At 37.2% G+C, this 20656-nt stretch overlaps 1 protein-coding gene across 1 annotated transcript in view; it reads right to left on the bottom strand.

Moving 5' to 3' along the window:
• Nucleotides 1–235: 235 nt before the first annotated feature.
• The window catches only part of LOC121415491, a 51119-nt gene continuing 30698 nt past the window's right edge, over nucleotides 236–20656 (bottom strand). Inside the window, exon 2 of the mRNA XM_041608690.1 lies at nucleotides 236–2127. Within this exon, the coding sequence (XP_041464624.1) occupies nucleotides 790–2127 (1338 nt within the window). The 3' untranslated portion in view covers nucleotides 236–789. The remainder of the gene's footprint in view (nucleotides 2128–20656) is intronic.

The following is a 20656-nucleotide window of genomic DNA, read 5'->3' as shown; positions in this document are numbered from 1 at the left end:
TTACTCTTTCCTATGATGGAATAACATTCAATTTAACTTGAAGATGAGGTGCTAAAATTCTTTGAGAAAGAAAGACCAACAACTCACGAGATCTTGAGTGGGAAGTGAATTTAGCTACTAGAGGATTTGAATAAATCTCGCTTAGGGACATGCAGTCTAGACAAATATCAAATAAAACCAATCTTCGGAATGGTTTTGGTAGAATGAATATGTTGGCCTTTTTTAGCTGTTATTGGGCGTGTGACATTTGTAAACTGAATTGTCTAGAAAATTTTATTATGATCACTGACAAACACGTCTGACACAGTATTTTGCCTCTGATGTAAACAGGGTCCACTGCAATAACCCTCTATTAACGCCAAGGACAATTAGAGATAAATCTTTCATATTCATGTTAAAGAGTAACATTAAAGAGTACTTGCATTGGTTTCCAAATGGACCAGCATTTAGTTCTTACCAAATAATATGAATACATATTTACAACATTACAAAAACATAAATGCACTTGAGTTTACCATACTACGGATATATTTACATGAAAAAGTACGAACTACAACTACAAAAACACCGTGCTTAGTGCAAATATTCATAAAACATATATCGAGAACATGAATTTTATTGATAACTTGACTATGAAATGCTTCTAGAAAGCAATTCTTGGAGAATTATCAGAAAAGAGTATCATTTATGAGAACTGTCATGAAAATAGAACCTTGGTTTCAAAGCTAATCTTGAATGTCTCTTCAAATGAATGTAGCGTAGCGTTGATAGCATCATGTGCCTATATCTCTATGGTTTCCCGGATGGTACAATACTGGCATATTGAGTTCCCTTTTTTGATGTAAAATTTGTGTCCTTTTCACCGAGAACAAGATCTGCGTAGATTAACCCCTCAGCATTCAGATCTTGACTCGAAGATTCCTTTGCTTTATTTTCTTCATCACCATCTTGCTTAGATTCTGTAACTCCTGGTTCCTCTGCCGATTCCACCAGACTCTGTCTTTTGGAATCACCAAAGAGCCCTTTTTTGCTGTTTCGGATTTTTTCAGGCTTTGCATATAAAGGAGAACGCTCGGTGATATTTCCTCTGGCTGTTGCGTTACGAGCTGCCAATGAAAGGCTACTACCACCTCGCATCATGTCTGGAAGACCAATCTTACGTTCAGACTTGAGAATTGGGAGTGTAGAAGATCCCTTATAGGTACTTCCGGTCTGACGTTTCATCTCAAGAATAGTTGCGTAGGCATCGTTTCCACCGTGCTCCATTACAGTTATAGGAGATGTGATCGGGATTCGTTTGCCTTTACGTCGTCGCACAATTTTAACGACGATGATGATCACGATAGTGACGATAAAGATGAATGCTCCTGCAGCAGATGAAGTCATGATAAATATCCTCCCGGTAAGGAAGGCTGGAATTTTTGGTTTCATACCAACAGTGACATTTGAGCCATTGATCTTAACGATGTTTGGAAACTCTGTACTTTTTTGTGTTGGCTTCATTGCTCTTTGCCAATCAGTCTCATCCGTGTTCATATCATTACCACCGTTGAGAATAAAAGTCGTTAAGTCTGGATTATCGGTCGTCATCCCTGTAGGTTCAATTGAAATAACCAATGTAGCTGTACCGGTAAGCAACTCTCCGTTGATTGTCTGCGCCTGGCAAGTCACCAGTGTATTATCATCCTCTTCACGAATGTTCTGTATCTCTAACACCTTATCATTGTGCATTAGCTGCATTCTACCAGGTATATTCTGGTGAATGTCTCTTACTGATGGTTCTACGTTCCAGGAGTAACCCCTTACACCTACATTGCTAGTAGTCATCAATGCGCAAGTGAAAGTGGCTGTTTCTCCAACCTTGACAGAATTCACCGATGGCTCTATCTGGACCTTAGAGGGTACAGCCATTGGTCGAATTGAACATGCACGTCGTGTAGTTATCATTGGACCTCGCATCAAACATGTATATTTGATATTAGTGTCTTGTGGCCGTAGGATCTGGCGATGAACTGCGTATCGAAGACCTTCATTTTCCTCCAGCTCCTCTTCACCACGAAACCATGTAAGGTCAGGGACAGGATTACCGCCCTCCGACGTACACACCAAGTCAACTGTGTCTCCAACCTATTTGGAATGGAATGTGAGAACGAAAGTTACTTGCAGTTGAACAGAGGAAAAACAAGTATCAACATTTGAAGAAAAAAAACAACTAGAAAAGAGTTCCCTAATCATGCTAAGTGCAGGTCAACATTGTATATTGTAATTGTATACAACCAACGTGTACAACAGCTTTTTGGCAACTCTTTTTTTATTTAAATATTGTAAAGAAATTGATGAAGAGAACAATGGTAGGCGTAGCTTAAATCAAGGTTCCCCAGAGCTATCTGGGGCTGGAACTATCTGGGGCGTAGCTGAGGCATGGCTTGTCATTGTTCAAAACTCACCTTCACCCGACAAAGGAAAACATGATTGGTATGGTGTCGAAAATCTGTCTACCTGACGGTCAATCGGATCGGGCTCTCCCTAGCCACTAACCCGTCTCTGTGGTCTAGTGGTTAAGGCACCGGCGTTCAAATCTGGGGCCCGGGTTCGATTCCCGGCAGAGACATTTTTTCGGCATCACCAATTTTTCCAAAGGGTAGATAACTCTGGGGAACCTTGATTTAACCCGTTGCCAACGGGAGCCGGCTATATACGGTTCCCTAAAACTCATTCATGTACGGGAGCCGTATATAGTCGGTTCCCCAAAGGCTATTACTCGAATCCATTTGCAGGCCTTAAAAATACAATTTCATGCTATGTTTCTGCCTTTTCTGTGTTATAATTACAATGTCCATTAATTAAACTACACATTCAAGAAAGTCATACGTTTTTACCTTTTGTTTCTATAGTTTACAAAGCATTATAAAACGAGTTATGCTTCGATGAGAGTCCAATATTCGCGTACAGTGGGCATTGCCGCGATGAAAGCTTGATTTCACTGATTTTCAGTTTCGCAGGACCACGTATACACCGTAATCAATAAGAGTGAGGGAAAATAATGGGAGCAGCGAAATGCAACCCAAAACGCACGCAGAGCTGCGTGCGTGCGCTGATATGATCAACGATAGATCGAAAACGATCGACATGATCGATACTATATTAGATTGCTTTCTCTAAATGGGAAAACTTAAATATTAGACCATGTATTGGAGCCCAGAGCCAGTTCTCCACCGGATAGGGGATGGGGGTGTTCATGGGAGGGTTGGGTAATGACAAGGGCTGAGTTTGTGTTTGAATTTATTTGGGTGAGGAGGCCGAGGAGATGGGTCAAAAATATATATGCTGATGGCTTCAATTCGTTTAGGTTTTATTAATGATTTATTTTTGTATTTGGAAAATTTTTCTTATGTTTTTTATTTGACACTGGAAAAAAAATCAATCATGTTGGAATTTTCTGTAGAAGTTTCTTCTTGATGCATATATTATAATCAATGTTATTTATAATTATATATTGGAAGATGTTTGACATTGTGTTTTATTGTAACATTCATGAAAATATTATGTTTCAAAGTTTTATTTGTTACATATATTTTATTTTGTATATGAATTGAAGTTGTCAATAAAAACTACTCAATACAAAAAAAAATTGCTAGTGAGGTTTCAAAATTGCGCGGTTGGTAGAATATAGGAAGAAAAAAAAATCATGATTTCAGTTTATAACACATCGATTTTTGTTTTCTTCTTTCATTTAGGTGCATTATTTTGCCTCTTGAAAATGGTTGTCATAATATTCAACTTCATGAACTGATCAAGCTAGATCAAACTAGAAGAGAGTACACGACTTTAAGTTGATATCGATTTCTATAATCCTAAACAAAAGTGTATACAGCTGGCTATTGAGAATACCTCGGATCGTACATACACTCTATTTTGTTCTAACGATACGGATGGGGTAATTGATGGAGGCATGGCCCCCTTTCCTTTGAAAATAACAAAAGGGCATCGAGCGAAGATCAATAAAGTTGCCACTTACTAACAATATAAAAGAGTGACTTGAAGGGGAAGGATGTACGGATGAATTCACCCTTTGTCAGTTTGGTTTAACACCAAGGAGTGATAAACACCGTGACATAGGCATAATCATGCTAATTAAGACTAATATGTGTTATTTACGATGTACAAAGTATATGAAGCATGTTTTATCCATATAATCTCATTATATGAATATTCGAAAAATCTAAGGTTTCCCCGATTGATTTTATTCTGATGCATGTTATCGTGGTTTGGTTTGACCTGCATATAAAAAATGTGATGCGATAGGAATCCAGAGCATGGAGTAAATATGCATTCCATGGATATATTATTCGAGAAGATAGAGGGAATGAAAAGCAGAATATATTAAAATAAAATATCTATGTTTATGTCTGCAAACAGGCCTATAATGCTTTTCACGGAACAAAATTGATGTAAGCCGGGTAATAAATAAGTAGAGCGCCTTGATCACAATGTTTAGTGGATATTATATGAATTATCTATCATTATCATCATGCGGCTCGTTTATTTTTTTTTAATTGCTTGTTAGAAGGGTGCGAGAAAAACGGCATAAAGCATATTGTGATTCCATATACGTCCATTCGGTTATTTGTTTTATTTTTAGCCGTACTCCATAGACCATAACAGACGCTCAAGTTGGATAAAGATATGAGATAAAGCAATCAGTACATGAATTAATTAATAAAGACAATAAATTAATTAATTAATTAGAGATAATATGTATCAGTCAATATGAGCTGTAATATGATATTTAGGCAGGCGAGAATGGCCTTTCTCTTTTTAAGCACGCTCTTCCTCTTACAGTTCTCTAATTAACTCGTTATATTTGTATTTTCATCGGAGCTCTTATGGATTGTTGGCTACAAGGAAAAAGGAAGGGGAGAAATACAACATAAGAATTATTTTAATACATCGAAATTCTGTAAAGGTGAATGTACCGGGTGAGAAATTATATACACTTACGACATTTTAGAATTTTACTTTGGCAATGCAGGTTATCATTTTCAGAGTCCTTTTCCATCTTGACGAAATTGTATATTAATACAAACTGAACGCAGGAAATAATAATTTCCAAAAAGAAAGTTCCTAAAATGTAATCAAATCATATTGTCCGAAAATTTGACAGTGAGTGTGGTGAATCAAATAGGGGGGTGGGGTTAGACAATGGAATATAATTCATATGCACTAGAATTAGAAAAAAGGGGTATAAAATAGTAATGGTGTAACTTGGGTTGCGATTTCATTGCTGACCTCTATTTCCTCCCCCCTTTGCTTGTCAGAAAAAAAGTAAAGAAAAAGTAGCGCATTTATAGTCCCCTCCACCGAGAATTCCTTGGTTCACCGCCGATCTCTAACAAATAGATTACCAGTAAAACCGAAAATGTCTTTCTGGTCACACTCATTTTTTATTTCCATTTTAAATTGTCCAACATATACTTATGTTATTCTTTCTTGCATTTTTCCATGCATTACTAATCATTTGTTGATCATTAAATCCTGTGCACATAAATGTCAAGAAAATAACCACACACGTTCTAAACTAGTGAAATAAACTGAGAATTGAGTTAGTCCACAATAAATAAAACGGATTGCAGCGACTTATTGTATATTCTTGGATAATGAAAGAAAGGCAGAATGTCTTGTTTATAATACAAATTTAATTACTAGAATCATGTGATACATAATATTCATTTTTTTACACAAATACATGGCAACGTCTCCTTTGGATTTTGAATTAAGGAAATAATTTGGAGTTTTTTGTTAAACATTTCTAGACGACGTAAAATCTAGACATCATTTAAAATTGATTATGTGCCGAATATGCCGGGCACCTATCCTAAAATAGGTTCTATTTTTATTATCGGTTGGGCTTGGAGGGCCGGGTTTGGACATATTTCTGTGATGACGAGATAATACTAAGAAGGGAAAAAATAGAGAGAGGGCCGGGGGCACGGAACAGGAGATGAAGAAGAGAGGGAGAACATAACCCACTTGTCTGCGCAGTGTTGTAGTACATTTTTTTTTCGATTAAAAGCGCCTCGTATGAAATAGAACCCTACCCCCCCCCTGCGTAAGCTACTGATTGAAAAGAAGGGAAAAAGTAAAGGGAAAATAGAGGAGAGTAGAGGTTGACTAGAGGTAAGGGGATTAGAGAGGGTAGAGGGGATGGCATTCAGCGAAACTGATTCTTTCGGGCTGCGCCAAACAAACATGACAATAGCAATAATACTTTTTCAATCGAATTAAACTAAATTCTTTTATTCTTTACATGTAAATATTCAAATGTTTACATAATATCAATTATAACAATTATAAACATTACTATCAACACTAACAGTGATAATAACAAATAATTAAAGAAAAGATAACAATCGAATAATAAAAATAATAACAATGATTTTGACAATAACAACAATGATCAAGATTATGAATATAATATTGATAAGACAAAGAAAAAAGATAAAATAAAAAAAGCAGACGAAACAGAAAAAAAAGATGAAAGGAGAAGATAATGGTGATCATGGGGGATGGGGTGGGCTAAATTAAATAATTGGATGATAAAAGATTAATAATCTTCAAAATAACTGTCGTATACCACCTTGCAATCTTTTGGATTGGTAAGAACTGCTCCCTATCGAGAAGATTATGATTTCTCGTTCAGAAAATATTACTTGTATGCATATAAAGATATTTTGAAGATTCATGTTTTGGCGGACATACTTTTAAAAAGAAATATCATATTCTTCATTTTTTTCATTTTGAAAGAAAAGAAAAACAGAGAGAGAACAAAATAAAGTAAAATAGGATGACGGGAGTAAAAGAATGAGAATAGGTAAGAGAAGATAAGACGACGAAGAAAAAAAACGAAAAGGAAGAAGCACAAGCAAAATCATAACAAGAATAAATAGAAGGGAAATAGAAAAAGAAAACTTTGGAGATGGAGGAGGTGTAGGATTGCACAATTATCAGTGAAGAAGAAGGAGGAGAAAAGGAAAAGGGAGCATTATAAAAAAGAAAAAAGGAAAAAAAGGAGGATTTCATTTGCAGGAGGAAACAAAGCAAGACTATATCAAGGGAGAAGGGGGGGGGGTCTATAAATAGGAAGTATAAGAACAAAAAGATGAGACACAGATCGAACAGAAGAAAGGAAATGAGGATGATAAGATAAGAATATCAAAAAAGAAGAATATGAGAAGAAAAGAAATGAGAATAATAATTTTGATAATAATAAGATCGAAAAGAAGAAAAGGAAGAAGAAAGGAAGGGAGAATGATAATATTATGATAATAGTAATATCAAAAAAGAAGAAGTCCAAGAAGAACTTCAAAACCCACATCACAAACAATACATTCTCAAAGAAGTCACTTTGTGCGGACATAATTATTGCTCTTGAGCGACGGGTGAGCTCTGAACTCCGTGCAGCCAAAACAGGAAATGAACTACGCATGCGCGAAAACTATCGATCGATCAATTCACTCATCGTGGATCGCACACACGCTTTTGTAATCAACGATCCAGCTCGCACGCACGGAACAATGGAGCTGTTCGAACTTGACATGGTCGGCTGATTAATCTCGTTTGGGGTGTTAGAACCTATTCTACTATGCCGTCGCGAACGGGTTAAGCTACGTCTACCATTGTTATCTTCATCCATATATACATATATATAAACATACATATTTTGGTGTGTGTGATTACGTGTTTTTTTTTTCAAAATGCATGATACACTCATCTATTTAAGTTAGTTTGTTTTTAGAGATTGTATTACTATTCTGATTCATTAATTCTTTAATAAACCAATACCGTTAATATGAAAAAGTCTTGTCCTAAATTTGAACTTTTTGTTTTAACATAGTAAAGTCAGCTCAAAACAACGAAAATCAAACTCAGATGGACCCCATGGAAAGTTTTACATTATTTTGTTGTACGGTCCTACATTTTTTCTGTCATCATGATATCACACCCCCCTTGTACTTTTTACCTTAAGGAATTGTTTTTCCTTCTCCAAGAACAAGAGAAGCCAAGAGAAAAATAAGTGGTTAAAAAAAGGGATGGGAGAATAATTTTAAAATAGACAAATTTGAAGTTTCTTTACAAAATATGCAAACTCTGCTTAAAGTGATTGTTTAACATTGGTGTGACTTTTAAAAAATCTGAGCTAGAAGGTCACACTTGTCACTTGTGTCTGTGATGTTCCGAAAATGAAGCCTAGAAAAAATTGCGTTCGAAAATGATTATTTAGTGCTTCAAAAATTGAAATATAAAGTGACCGGAAATACCATCTTAGTTTCATCCCATACACTTATGTGTACTATTTAGGTGTCTATAAGACGCCTATTTTGTAAATAGGCGTCTTATAGACACCTAAATAGTAGACACCTAAATAATAGTAGTGCCTTGTAGTTTTAGCTTTTCATTCTCAATAATGGTTGTTTTCAGGGTTTATTAGTTCTAATAAGCCAGTTCGTAGTTCCTTTCTGCGCATGATCAAAAGATTCTACGCATGATCAGAAGGTAATTTGTACTAAAGTGACATGGCGCTTTAAAAGCACCGACTTTGATGTCTTGATTATTCATTTATTCTTTTGAATTGTCGTTTTCATTTACATCCACAAAAAACAACAATAGGCTTCCACGAACGACTGGTATTTCACAGTTTGCAAAGTACATTGTGCAACATGCTAAGATATGCATTCAAAGAAGGGAGGCAACAAATGCCTTCATCAAGTGTTCATTGGTGTGCTATTCTAGTCATCAGGTCTTTTCAATTTCTTCATCCTGCTATGTAAGGCAAGCTTACGTAATATCTTTCTTTGAAATCTGCCTATCATGATGAAAGAAATGAAAGGTCATTTGACCAAAATTGTCCATGAAGTAACTACGACTGGTCTATACATGCACTTGTACACATGTTTCATCTTGGTTTGAGAATTTTTTAAATCGGCTGCTCACAAAGTTAAACAATACCTTTAAGTGAGTTGCATAGGGATTAAAGCATTTTCAAGACATCATACAATAAATATTTCTGCTCGCAAGTAGAGTTTTCATTGTTTTATTCAGTGAGATAGCCTCATACTTGATATTATGAAATGGTGTTTGGAACATGTAAAATGACACGTTTAAGGTCCGAATGTAAATTAAGAGCTAAAAAATTTCGATTTTCAGGTTTATAGATAGGTTTGAAAAAAAAATAGCGCGCTTCGCATTTGCATTACCCATTCAGGCCCCATGATATACCTTACCTAGTCTGTATGAATAAAACACATATGTTAGCTTTCAGTCTTTATGAATACCCCCTGCCCCTTTAGGGTAAGTTCCAATGTACTTAGACCCCTTCCTTGAAAAAAACACACCAATTTTTTCTTCACAGGTTTTCTTGCGGCCGATCGGCAGGGTTTTGGGTAAATATGGATGAAAATATCACCCTCTTCCCTTATTGCCAAATTGTAGATCCACTCATGTACTACGTGTTCATCGATATCTAAATTGAATTCAAATCCAATTCAATAATATGATATTTTTCCCCAAAATATAGAAATCTTCTCAATATAGAAATCGTCTCATTTTCTTGAAATTTCATATTCGTTACAATGTCGTTTATTTTATGAAAGTTAATTAGCATATCGTGGAATTCAATTTAAGAATCAATCACATTTACATTTGGGAACAAACCTAATCACAACATATTGTCAACAAAAGGGGAATATTTGACATTGTCGTTCTTTTCGAAATGGTGAAGGAAATTGACTGAGGGAGAAAAAAAGGTGAAGATTACAATGTTAATCTCTTCATACCGTTCATGTCTAGACTTACCCTAGCTGCTAATGCTAGCGATCATCAGTTTTTGACTCATGAACAGTTTTGGAAATCAGTTGTGACTTGTTAATTCTTAGGATTGAATTAGTAACAGCATGAATAATCAAGAAGTTTATTAAATTCATTCAGTGTCAAACGCTTTGTTTTCTCCTCTATTCGATATCTCTATCACAATTCAGTTAATCAAAACAGCCAGTCAATAGACAGTAAAGAATAAAAGTCATTCGACCTTCCAAAGGTAACCAGTAACATTAAGAATTGTGAGTGGCGATAAGACATTACGTTCTTCAAGCACCGTGAGAGTAGGTATTTATCACCAAATTCAAACAACTCTTGATCATCCCCAGCCCCGAATGTGTAAAATTACCATTGTTGTAAACGTATTGTGATTTGATGAATGAAGAGGTTTTGTTATTGTAAAATTTTCAAAAAGTGAAATATTTCATATTAATATTATAAAATACCTCCACTCCCCGAAGAAAGGGTTGGTGTGGGAAATAATAACTCGTGTCATTTTGAATGACACCGTGTAGTGCAATAATGGTTCTGTGAAATATAAGTGAAATTTCAAGATCACTCTGACAGCATGCTTACTTAAATAATATAGGTTTTCCCGTCCAATTTCGTCAAAATTTCAACCGATTTAATGATGTAATAATTCAATTTGCAACTTATTTGATTGACCTATAAGATCAGCATTTAAATAGCCAAATACTTAATTCAATTTAATTCTACTGGCACGCGATTTCATAGTTATTTCATTTAAACATTTATAAAGAACGATCAAATTGAAATAGCTGAGTAGTGTTTTCAAATTCGCACCGGTACCTTCCTTGCGAACGTTTAGGAATTCAAAATCATTAATATGCAATCACTTACAAGATATGGACAGTGTTTTTCGTTGTTGTTTTTTATACTTCTTTTGAATAATTATGGAAATGGGTTTTACTCCTAAATTTTGCTGAATTTTACATCTGACAGACCATCATCGGAACAACTCGTTTTTGTTCCACTTTCATAACTCGAGACTGTGGTCAATTCCATGATACCCATCCCTTCCCCTAAACGATTTAAATTATGTAAAATACAAAAGAACAAGATGATGAAGAAAAAATACCTACCATTGGCATACCACTCAATGGCAGATCCGGGGGGAGGGCACAGCCGACTCGTGCCCCCCCCCCCCTCCTTTTTAAAGGCACAATTTTTTTTTCGTGGACGAAATACCCTTATTCTTTAGTTAACAACCTTCTTTTTTTTTACTCGTCAAATTCCTCCGGAAAATGTGCCCCCTTTGGGGGAAATCCTGGATCCGCCCCTGCACCCACTCATCAATCACTAAAAGAATAAGCGTTTACAACAATATCCTGTAAGTGTTACGTGAATTACCTCTTTATCAAACATAATGGATTAAAATGATTCTAACTGAAAAGATCAGCAAAAAATAGAAATATAGGGTAAAGTTTGAAAAAAAAATGAATACAGAAACTTTATCAGAATTTGGAAGTTTAAAGTGCAGATATGTGTGCCAATAAATGAAATTGAAAATTGTGTTTCAGGCGAAATTAAACGATCAGTTAGTCGTCGCGAAATTAAATGACACCTTAGGGCCATTAATTTTGAACGAGCTTCTCTCTGAATTGAATTTCTACAAAATTCAAAGGAATGATATAGAACGGAATTAAATGCTAAATGAATGAAAATGAACTATGTGTGCAGAGGGTGGGCGAAATATTTCGAATTTGAACGTCCTTTCATTAATTTAATTGCAACTCTGATGAAATTGGACGGGAAAACCTAGTATAGAAAATAATAGAAAACAAAAATTAATGAATGTGTAAGTTATTAGGACTTTTTAGTTGTTACGTCATGTGCAAGCAACTTTCCAAATATCGATTAGCAAAAAAATAAATGAAATGTGATTTTCTCACGAGATGAAATCAAGTTTTATTGTACATTGACTGTATGAGAAAAACAAATCATTTCACATCCGCTCTTTGAAGAAATGCATTTTTTAAGAACCATTACCATATGGGCAGCTGCCCCTATATGGCGTCAACAATAACATATTGAAAATTCTATAAACTTTTTTTGAATCTTTGATGGATTTTCCTCAAATCCTCCTCATCAATTTTTTATCTGGTATTTTCATAAGAAATTTTTCAGGGTTGACGTCCTCTTTGAAATGTATCAATCTTTAGTGTTATGGTAGCTTGATTTTTCACTTTTTAAATAAATAAACTTTTGGTGATGGGGTAGATTTGACCTTTAAGTATATGAAGTGTTTCACTTTTTTGGGGGGGTGGGGGGTCCGAATTAAACATCACCGTATAACGGTCAACTTAAATCTGCATTTTTAATGTAATCGAATCGATGGCATCCAATAAAGAATAAAATCTTCGTTTACAGCCGACCAAAGTTTGGGATGCTTTTTACCCATTTTTGGTCATGGACCATATTTATGTTTTATCCAATATTTTTTCAAGAGTGCGTTGGTTATACCCCGTATAAAATGACACCGCGCAATCCCCCAAAATAACTCGTGTAACAATTTAAACTGCATCAAAAGAGGGTGGCATGTATTTGTATTCTTCTCCTGATAAAAGATGAATCTAAAATAGATGAATAATGTCCGACAAAATGAGTCATCATTGACTTGATTCAATGGGACGCGTTGGGAGTATGTATAGTTTTCAAGTTTATTCTCTATTTACCAACAGGAAAGAAAAAAAAACAATGTTAAAATCTGGAAGGAATGGATGTCCGCTCTGTCAACGAGTCTTGCATGGGGGAAGCAAGGAAGTAGTAAATTAGTATCCTCTGCGCTCTATCAAATCATCAACGTCCCATACGATAGACAATATTGTTGGTATCCTAACAAAGGTGAATCAGCAGAACAATATTATTATTAATGATAAAAACAAAACGAAATGCAGACGTCTGATGGCCATTTGGGATAAATTTGATATGTGATGTATATCAACACGTTGATGGATTTGAGTATTTATTTTTGCATTAATAAATCACCGGACTATTAACCTGCAATGCTATTTTCAAGATAATCTGAAGTGCAACTGATTGCCAAACGTATTGAACTACAAATTAAATGAATTGATTACCAGAACCAAATACATGTACAATCATCAGATCAAAGATATTGTTAAAATACAAAGTGACAACATCATTATATAAAGTAATACAAGATTGAGGAAATGATTTCTGACAGACTGACAGAGAATTTGAAATTTATGGAAGCTCAAAAATGCCACCCAGATGTTCATTTGGTCATCTCGTCATGTCTACATCTCTTAGGGAAAAGGATAAGATGACGTGATCTCGGATCTCGTCATGTCTACATTCCGTGTGAGAGATGATCAGACGACAAGATCTTAGATCTCGTCGTATCTACATCCCATGTGAGAGATGATTAGATTGCAAGATCTTGGATATCGTCATTCTACATCTTTCAGCAAAAAATGGTCAGAAGGCATGGCCTCGGATCTCGTCATGTCAACATGGAAAAGATGATCACATGACAAGGTCTTGGATCTCGCCATGTTTACATCCGGGTGAGAGATGATCAGATGGCAAGATCTTGGAGCCGAGATCTCGCCATCTGATCATATCTTTAAAAAAGTGTAAACATGACGAGATCTAAGATCTTGTCATCTGATCATCTCTCCAACGGGATGTAGTCATGATGAGATGATTATGAACATATGGGTGGCATTTTTAAGCCTTCATATGAAACTATTTAGGGTTTTAATATCCTTTACACTTTGGGAGAGACTACTCTGCATAGAACGCAGGCATCATGAAATAAAACATTTTTTAATAATAATCTGATTTGCATCCACATAAATTTACATCATAATTAGCACTCGAGTTCTTACATGATGAGAAGTCATGAAGATATCCCTACACACCTAAAATAATCTCTTTTCAAGGCATCGATCTTAAAAGTAATTCTAGGACAACTACCCCCCGGATGATTCCCCCGGACAATTACCCCCCAGATAATTACCCCGGACAACTTCCCCCTGGACAACTACCCCTGGACAATCACCCCCGGACAATTACCCCCCGGACAATTACCCCCGGACAACCCCAGGACAACTACACCCCGGACAATTACCCCCGGACAACTACCCCCTGGACAACTACCCCCGGACACCTACCCCCTGGACAACTACCCCCGGACAACTTCCCCCGGACAACTACCCCCCGGACAATTATCCCCCGGACAATTACCCCCGAGGACAATTACCCCCTGGACCATTACCCCAGAAAATCCTCCCTTTTCTCCAGCATCAATGTTAGAATTAAGCGGGACCTATTGTAAGTTTTGGTCGGTGACACAGGTTTTCGAAATATTTTCTACTTTATCTTACGTTGATAACATTTTCTTTCTCTTTTATATTGCTCTTCTTCGTGTTGTCTAGTTTTCTTTTTTTCTTTTTTTTTGTTTAGCGGCGCCTTGTACATCCTAAAAAATGGGGGGGGGGTGCACCCGAAACCTCCCGTTTGGCTATGCATATATTCATCAGAAAATGTGTAAACTTGCCCTCGTTCTTATACCCTTTTTACACACGCTAAAATGTTATTAACCCCGTACTATAGGTGGGGCTAAATTGCCATTTAGCCCCACCTATAGTACGGGGTTAAGCTTAGCCCACTTTCTTTTTACACAGCATTTTTTGCAAAGTGGGCTAACCCCACCTTTAGCACGGGATTATTTGGCCCTGCAAAAAAGCAATTGCGGTGCTAAGAGCGATAGTACGGGGTTAAGATCGCTAGTGTAAAACGAAAGTGGGCTAACCTTAACCCCGTACTATGGCAATTTAGCCCCACCTATAGTACGGGGTTAAGGAAATTTTAGCGTGTGTAAAAATTGTACGAGTGAAGTACTTGCACTACGAATGATCGACAAATGTATTTAAAGCATGAGCTACCACTACAGTCCGGGGTTAGCGGGTTTCGTGTGTGAAAAGCAAGCATTCCTTATCCGGGGTTAGCAATAACAATTTGGCATGTGTGAAAAGGAAAAAAAATAGTACGGGGTTAAGGATAGTACGGGGTTAGCGATAGTCCGGGGCTAAGAGAATCCTGTTTAAAGAGGGTATTAGTTTTCATAGAACAATTGAACAATGGAAATTAGACGAATTAGATACTACGCGAACTGGTTGTAGACGAAATGAGTTTAGACTATGTGAAGTTGGACAGCTGATAAGTAGACCACGTGGTATTAGACCATCGGATAATTCACCTTGTGGTCTAGTGGTTCAGACTCTCGTCTTTCAATCTGAAGGACGTGGGTCAAATTCACGCCATGGCGTGTTTTCCTTTAGCAAGAAATTTAGCCACATTGTGCTGCACTCAACCCAGGTGAGGTAAATGGGTACTGGCAGGAAGTAATTCGTCAACAAGCTGTGCGCACCACAATTGTCAGACGGGGTAACATATGAGCGCATTGAGCACCTAGCAAGGTGGATACTTGCGCTATACTATAAATCACAGTTGACGGATCTAATGGATAGAGCGTATGAAGCACGTATGCAATTAGTACACAACGGATGCATAGCGTTTTTCAACGGACGGCACGACAATTTTTTCTGTTGTACACCCGCTTTGCATCCGTAAGTGCAGTGGGACCGAACATTAAAAGGAATGTCCACCCTGAATATAAGTTTATTGTAAAAATAGTAGGGAAATAAAACACTGGTGAAGGTTTTAGGAAAATCGGTTAAAGATTACGTAATTGGAATCTTAAATTATGGAGTTGTTACGCCATAAACGAGCAGCTGCCCTATATGTTATGTAATATAACATGCATGAACTGCACCCATCCCCCTTAAAAAGCGGAAAAAACTTCGATTCGAAGGCAGCATAAAATTATCATTAACATTTCAGGGATATTTTCATCACACCGAAATTACATTTGATTGATTTAGAAAAAAAAACCGACGTAACAACAAAGAAGGTTCATTGTCAAAAAAAAATAAATGACTTGTTTAAAATGAGAAAATATATATGAGGAGTGATTGTACAATACAAATAAACTCATGCAAGTGCCCAAGAAAAGAAAAATCTATCCCGTGATTTGAAATGGCCGCCCTCCCTATATTATCCTGGATCCGTCCCGGGTCAAAGGGGGGCCCCATTGGGTGGGGGTGACAATTGTTTTTCCAAATTTGTATTTTGAGCGTATCAAAAGCAAGAAGGAGGACAAGAAGAGGAAGAGGAAGGAGGAGGAAAAGAAGAGGAAGAGGAAGGAGGAGGAAAAGAAGAGGAAGAAGAAAGGAGAAGGAGAAGGAGAGGGGGATGAGGGGGAGCAGGAAAAGGAAGACCACCTAAAAACTCCCAGAATGTTCCATTACTTTCTGATACCAAACTTCTTTCCTCTGTTCCGATGCACCTTGACCTTACTGATAACTGGAAAACCGACCAGCGTCAATCTCAGTTGATCATATTATTATGAAGCTGGTATCGGAGGTGGCTCGACTTATGTTTTTATCGCCCTTTTTCAAATGTCGGAGTGAGTCCACCTTTGGATGTCATGGATGTGGTTTGAAGGAGCCTTCACACCGGCATTAGTCTAGCAATTGGTATGTGTCACCGTCAATAGTGGTCCCACATCCGCACATCGGCATGACCATTGAACTCGAAATGACGAACAAGAGTTGTTGCTAAAGGCGGTTTTCCACGGAAGCTACTTTTGTCATTTCGGCATGCTGTCCGCAACCAAATTCCGTAAAAGATTATGCAAATGATCTTGTCCTAGGACACAACCAGGACTGTCTGCGTATTGTCGTAGGACATTCCTGGGACTGTCCTAGGACAAGATTATCTAAATGAATTTGTCGGCGTTCGGTGCGGACAGCATGCAGATCGTATCAGGACAGAACCGGAGACATTTAGGACAACGTCACGAGTGGTAAATTCAAGGACTAGGGCAATCGGACAACTTGCGAATACTCCATGAAAATTATCATTCATATATTATTTTTTGATGAATTTAGGGGTGTTATTTGGGTTTTCTTCGATTACAAAGACTATATAGGATTTTCTTTTATTTCAAATCAAATTGCATACATTGGTGGACATCCCAGGGGGACAGGGGCGACGCGTCCCCTCACTTTTTGGAAGGGGGGCATTTGATATCAAATATTTGGAAGGAGGAAAAAAGAAAAAAATGGAAAGAGAGGGAAAGAACCAGAAGGGAAAAGAGAAGAGAAAACGAAGAGGATAAACAAGAGGAGAAAGACGAGTGAATTAAATAAGATGAGGGGGGAGGAGGATTTCATGTCACTATGTTAAATTTTCGCTCACACTTTGTGCTCGCATTGCCTAATCTATGAGATACATAACTTGCTTAATAGACTTATATTGAGCTTAAAATATCAAGTTTTGAAGTAAATATACAAAACATTTCTCGGACATTAAGTTTTCAATTTGTTTGATTTACAAATAAATTTTATAGTTTTCTGTAAAATAACTATATTTTATGGTCGAAATATGAACATTTTCCGCTCGCGCTGCGTGCTAGCATAATTAGATTTGTCATATAAATATTCTCTTCGTGTATTCCATAATTTTTTGAAAAATATCCCTTTTAGGATGGTCTGATTGTGCATAGTATCAGCTAAATCTGCTCGCTTGCATTTTGATTGGGGAGTTATGTATACCTGTATCAATTGTAACAAATTATTTTAAATTCCTCTTTTATGCCAGCTTATCAAAACAAAATTTCGGCTCGTAGTTCAGTAGTTCAGTAGTTTGCGCTCGCATTATTTTTGTTAAAAATATATCAACCCATGCATCCTATTCATGATTACAAAATGTCCAGTTATCTGACCTTAATATCAATTTCGCGCCCTCATTTGGGCTTATTAGATTAATAAGTAATGTAACAATATTTTCATGATTTCCTAATAATCATTGTCCGTTTTTTCAGAATGAAATAACGACAAGTTTCATCTCTCGCTTAGGAAGATAGTCATCATAGTCATATGAAGACAAAAAATGTCCTTGAAATATCCCGGTCGCAACTCAAAATAATAATTATACTTGCTTATATAGCGCTTAATACGCACTTTGTAAGAAGTCTCTAAGCGCTCTACAGTATATGCAGCATAATTACCCTGGCTTTAGCAGTGCAGCTATTACGCGCGCTGCGTTTCAAGGAATAAATTCCTGCCAGGTACCCATTTACCTCACCTGGGTTGAGTGCAGCACATTGTGGATCAATTACTTACTGAAGGAAATTACGCCATGGTTGGGATTCGAACCCACGACCCTTTGTTTCAGAGTCCGGAGACTAATCCACTGGGCCACAACGCTCCAAAATATATGTAATAAAAAAAATAAACTTGAGCTTCGCACTCGCATCATTTATTAAGCGAGATCCATATCCAATTCGTAACTGCGCTTACATTTTTTTTTTAGATCAGCTCGGCTCGTTTGTCGCGCTCACATGAAGTGTATTAGTCCAGGATAGAAGAGGCATAACCTTGTTTTTTTTTTATATATACAATATTTTTTGATGGTTTCTTGTCAATTCGAGGGTGCTGATTGCGAATCTGAATGATGCCACTCGTGTAACCTTGAGCATTTTCCGCAAATTGGCAAAATCCAATATTGCCGCCAAAATATGCAAATTACCCATGAAAATCATGAAATTGTCCGCACATTGGCTGTGAAATGCATGAAATTGTGTGGCAGGAGTGAAATACAATCTTAAAAAAGAATTTTTAATAAAATATTAATTTTCCCGATATTCAAAATGGCCGCCATAGGCCATTGTATACACTATCATGTACAATATGAATAGGGAAAACTAATATTCACAAAAATGAGCACTAACTTCCTGCCGGTACGTTCCTGTACAATACTCTGTAGTCTCAGCTCTTCGCATTGCGCTCATATAACGAACGGTCTCATTGGTTGATTTAACGTCACTACACTAATTCATTTAACGTCATGACGTTAAATCGTTGAGCAGTAATTCGGAATTACGTCGTGTAGTAATTATTTACTACACGACGTAATTATTTAGGTAGTGTAGTAATTGGTATTGCTACACTACGTAATTATTTAGGTAGTGTAGTAATTCGAATTACTACACGACCTTAATTATTTGATGTAGCGACACTATTCATTTAACGTCATGACATTAAATCGTTGGGCAGTAATTCGGAATTGCGTCGTGTAGTAATTCGAATTACTACACTACGTAATTATTTACGTCGTGTAGTAATTCGAATTGCTACACTACGTAATTATTTACGTCGTGTAGTAAATTGAATTACGACACGACGTATATCCGTGTTTTTGACGGTCTCCTGCTTCCATAAATTAGGCCCCTTGACCCCGTACTTCTTTATTTTTTTTAATTTTCTTGTCTTGTATTATCCCGTTACCCCATCTAGTGCTTTTGCAAATTGTTTTTGCTACTTGTGTACTCGTTCCATACATATTAGCATTGGATCCACACATTCCTGAATTACTCCGCTTGCCTTCCTATTCCTGTCGGAACGTTCCTGAAACAGTCCGCTTGCCTTCTTATTCCTGTCCGCACGTTCCTGAAACTGTCCGCTTGCCTTCTTATTCCAATCCACATGTTCCTGAAACATTCCGCATGGCTTCTTCTTTCCTTCTTGAAGCTGACCTGATTGCGGATGGTTTCCGGAAGACGCGGAAGGGTTTAGGAAGGGCAGGACATCTTCAGGACATCGTCAGGACAGGGTCCCGAAGGTGTCAGGTATTCAATATCCGCGTCCAAATTTTGGTCTCGACCAAAATTTGGATGCGGACAAATTTTGATTTTTCGAAAACCAGGAAGGGTTTAGGTTGCGCAGGGCCGTCGCCAGGGGGGGTGCGGAGGATGCGAACGCACCCCCCTTCAGAACAAAAAAAAAAATAAATAAATAAATAAAATAAAAAAAACCGGAGGGGGGGGGTAGGGATACTTGAGGGCTCTTTTGAAATAGATCTGGCCGGCGGGCTATTTAACTGCATGAAATTGAGTTAATACGTTGTTTTTTGTGTTTTTGTGTTTTTTTTTCATAAAAAGCACCCCCCAAGAAAAAAGCTGGTGACTGCCCTGGTTGCGGAAGGGTCGCGGATTGTAATTATTACATTCCGCGCCTTGTCCTGACGCTGCGCTGGCCGCGCGTTTCCGTTTTACACCCTGGCGAAGGCATTTTCCGGAAAAGTAGCCAAAAAGCGACTAGTGAAGAGTCTACACACCTCGCTAGTTGCATGCAGCGTGCGACACAGGCGAGTCCACCACCGCATGCAATTTGCACAGTTACTGAGTCACGACCACAGCTAGTTCCTCGGCACTTCATGTACAGAGAGAGCGGCAGTCAGGAGTGAAATCAATATACATCTCTATGAGTGAAATCCGAACATGCTTTTGCAGTCGCGTTGTTTATGATAGTTTTTTTTTCTAAAAATAAATTAAAATGAATAGAATGACAGACAAAATCAAAATAAACAGATACCATAATGGAAAGACAAATTGAAGTTTGATGGATTGATACACTTAGAAGCTGCCGAAAGATAGATATAGAAGACCGTGATAATTAGATAGAGACAAGATAGATAGATAGATAGATCGATCGATAGATAGATAGATATAGAAATAGAGAGAGAGAGAGAGGGGTGGATAGATAGAAAGAGAGAGAAAGAGGGAGAGATGGAGATAGAGAATTTGAGAGACAGATAGATAGATGTTAGATAGATAGAAAGATGAAGAATGAGAGAGACAGGATAGACAAATTAACAGATAGATAGATAC

Source organism: Lytechinus variegatus, chromosome 5, assembly GCF_018143015.1.
Source record: "Lytechinus variegatus isolate NC3 chromosome 5, Lvar_3.0, whole genome shotgun sequence".
Lineage (NCBI taxonomy): Eukaryota > Metazoa > Echinodermata > Echinoidea > Temnopleuroida > Toxopneustidae > Lytechinus > Lytechinus variegatus.
This window is presented reverse-complemented; position numbering and strand designations above follow the sequence as displayed.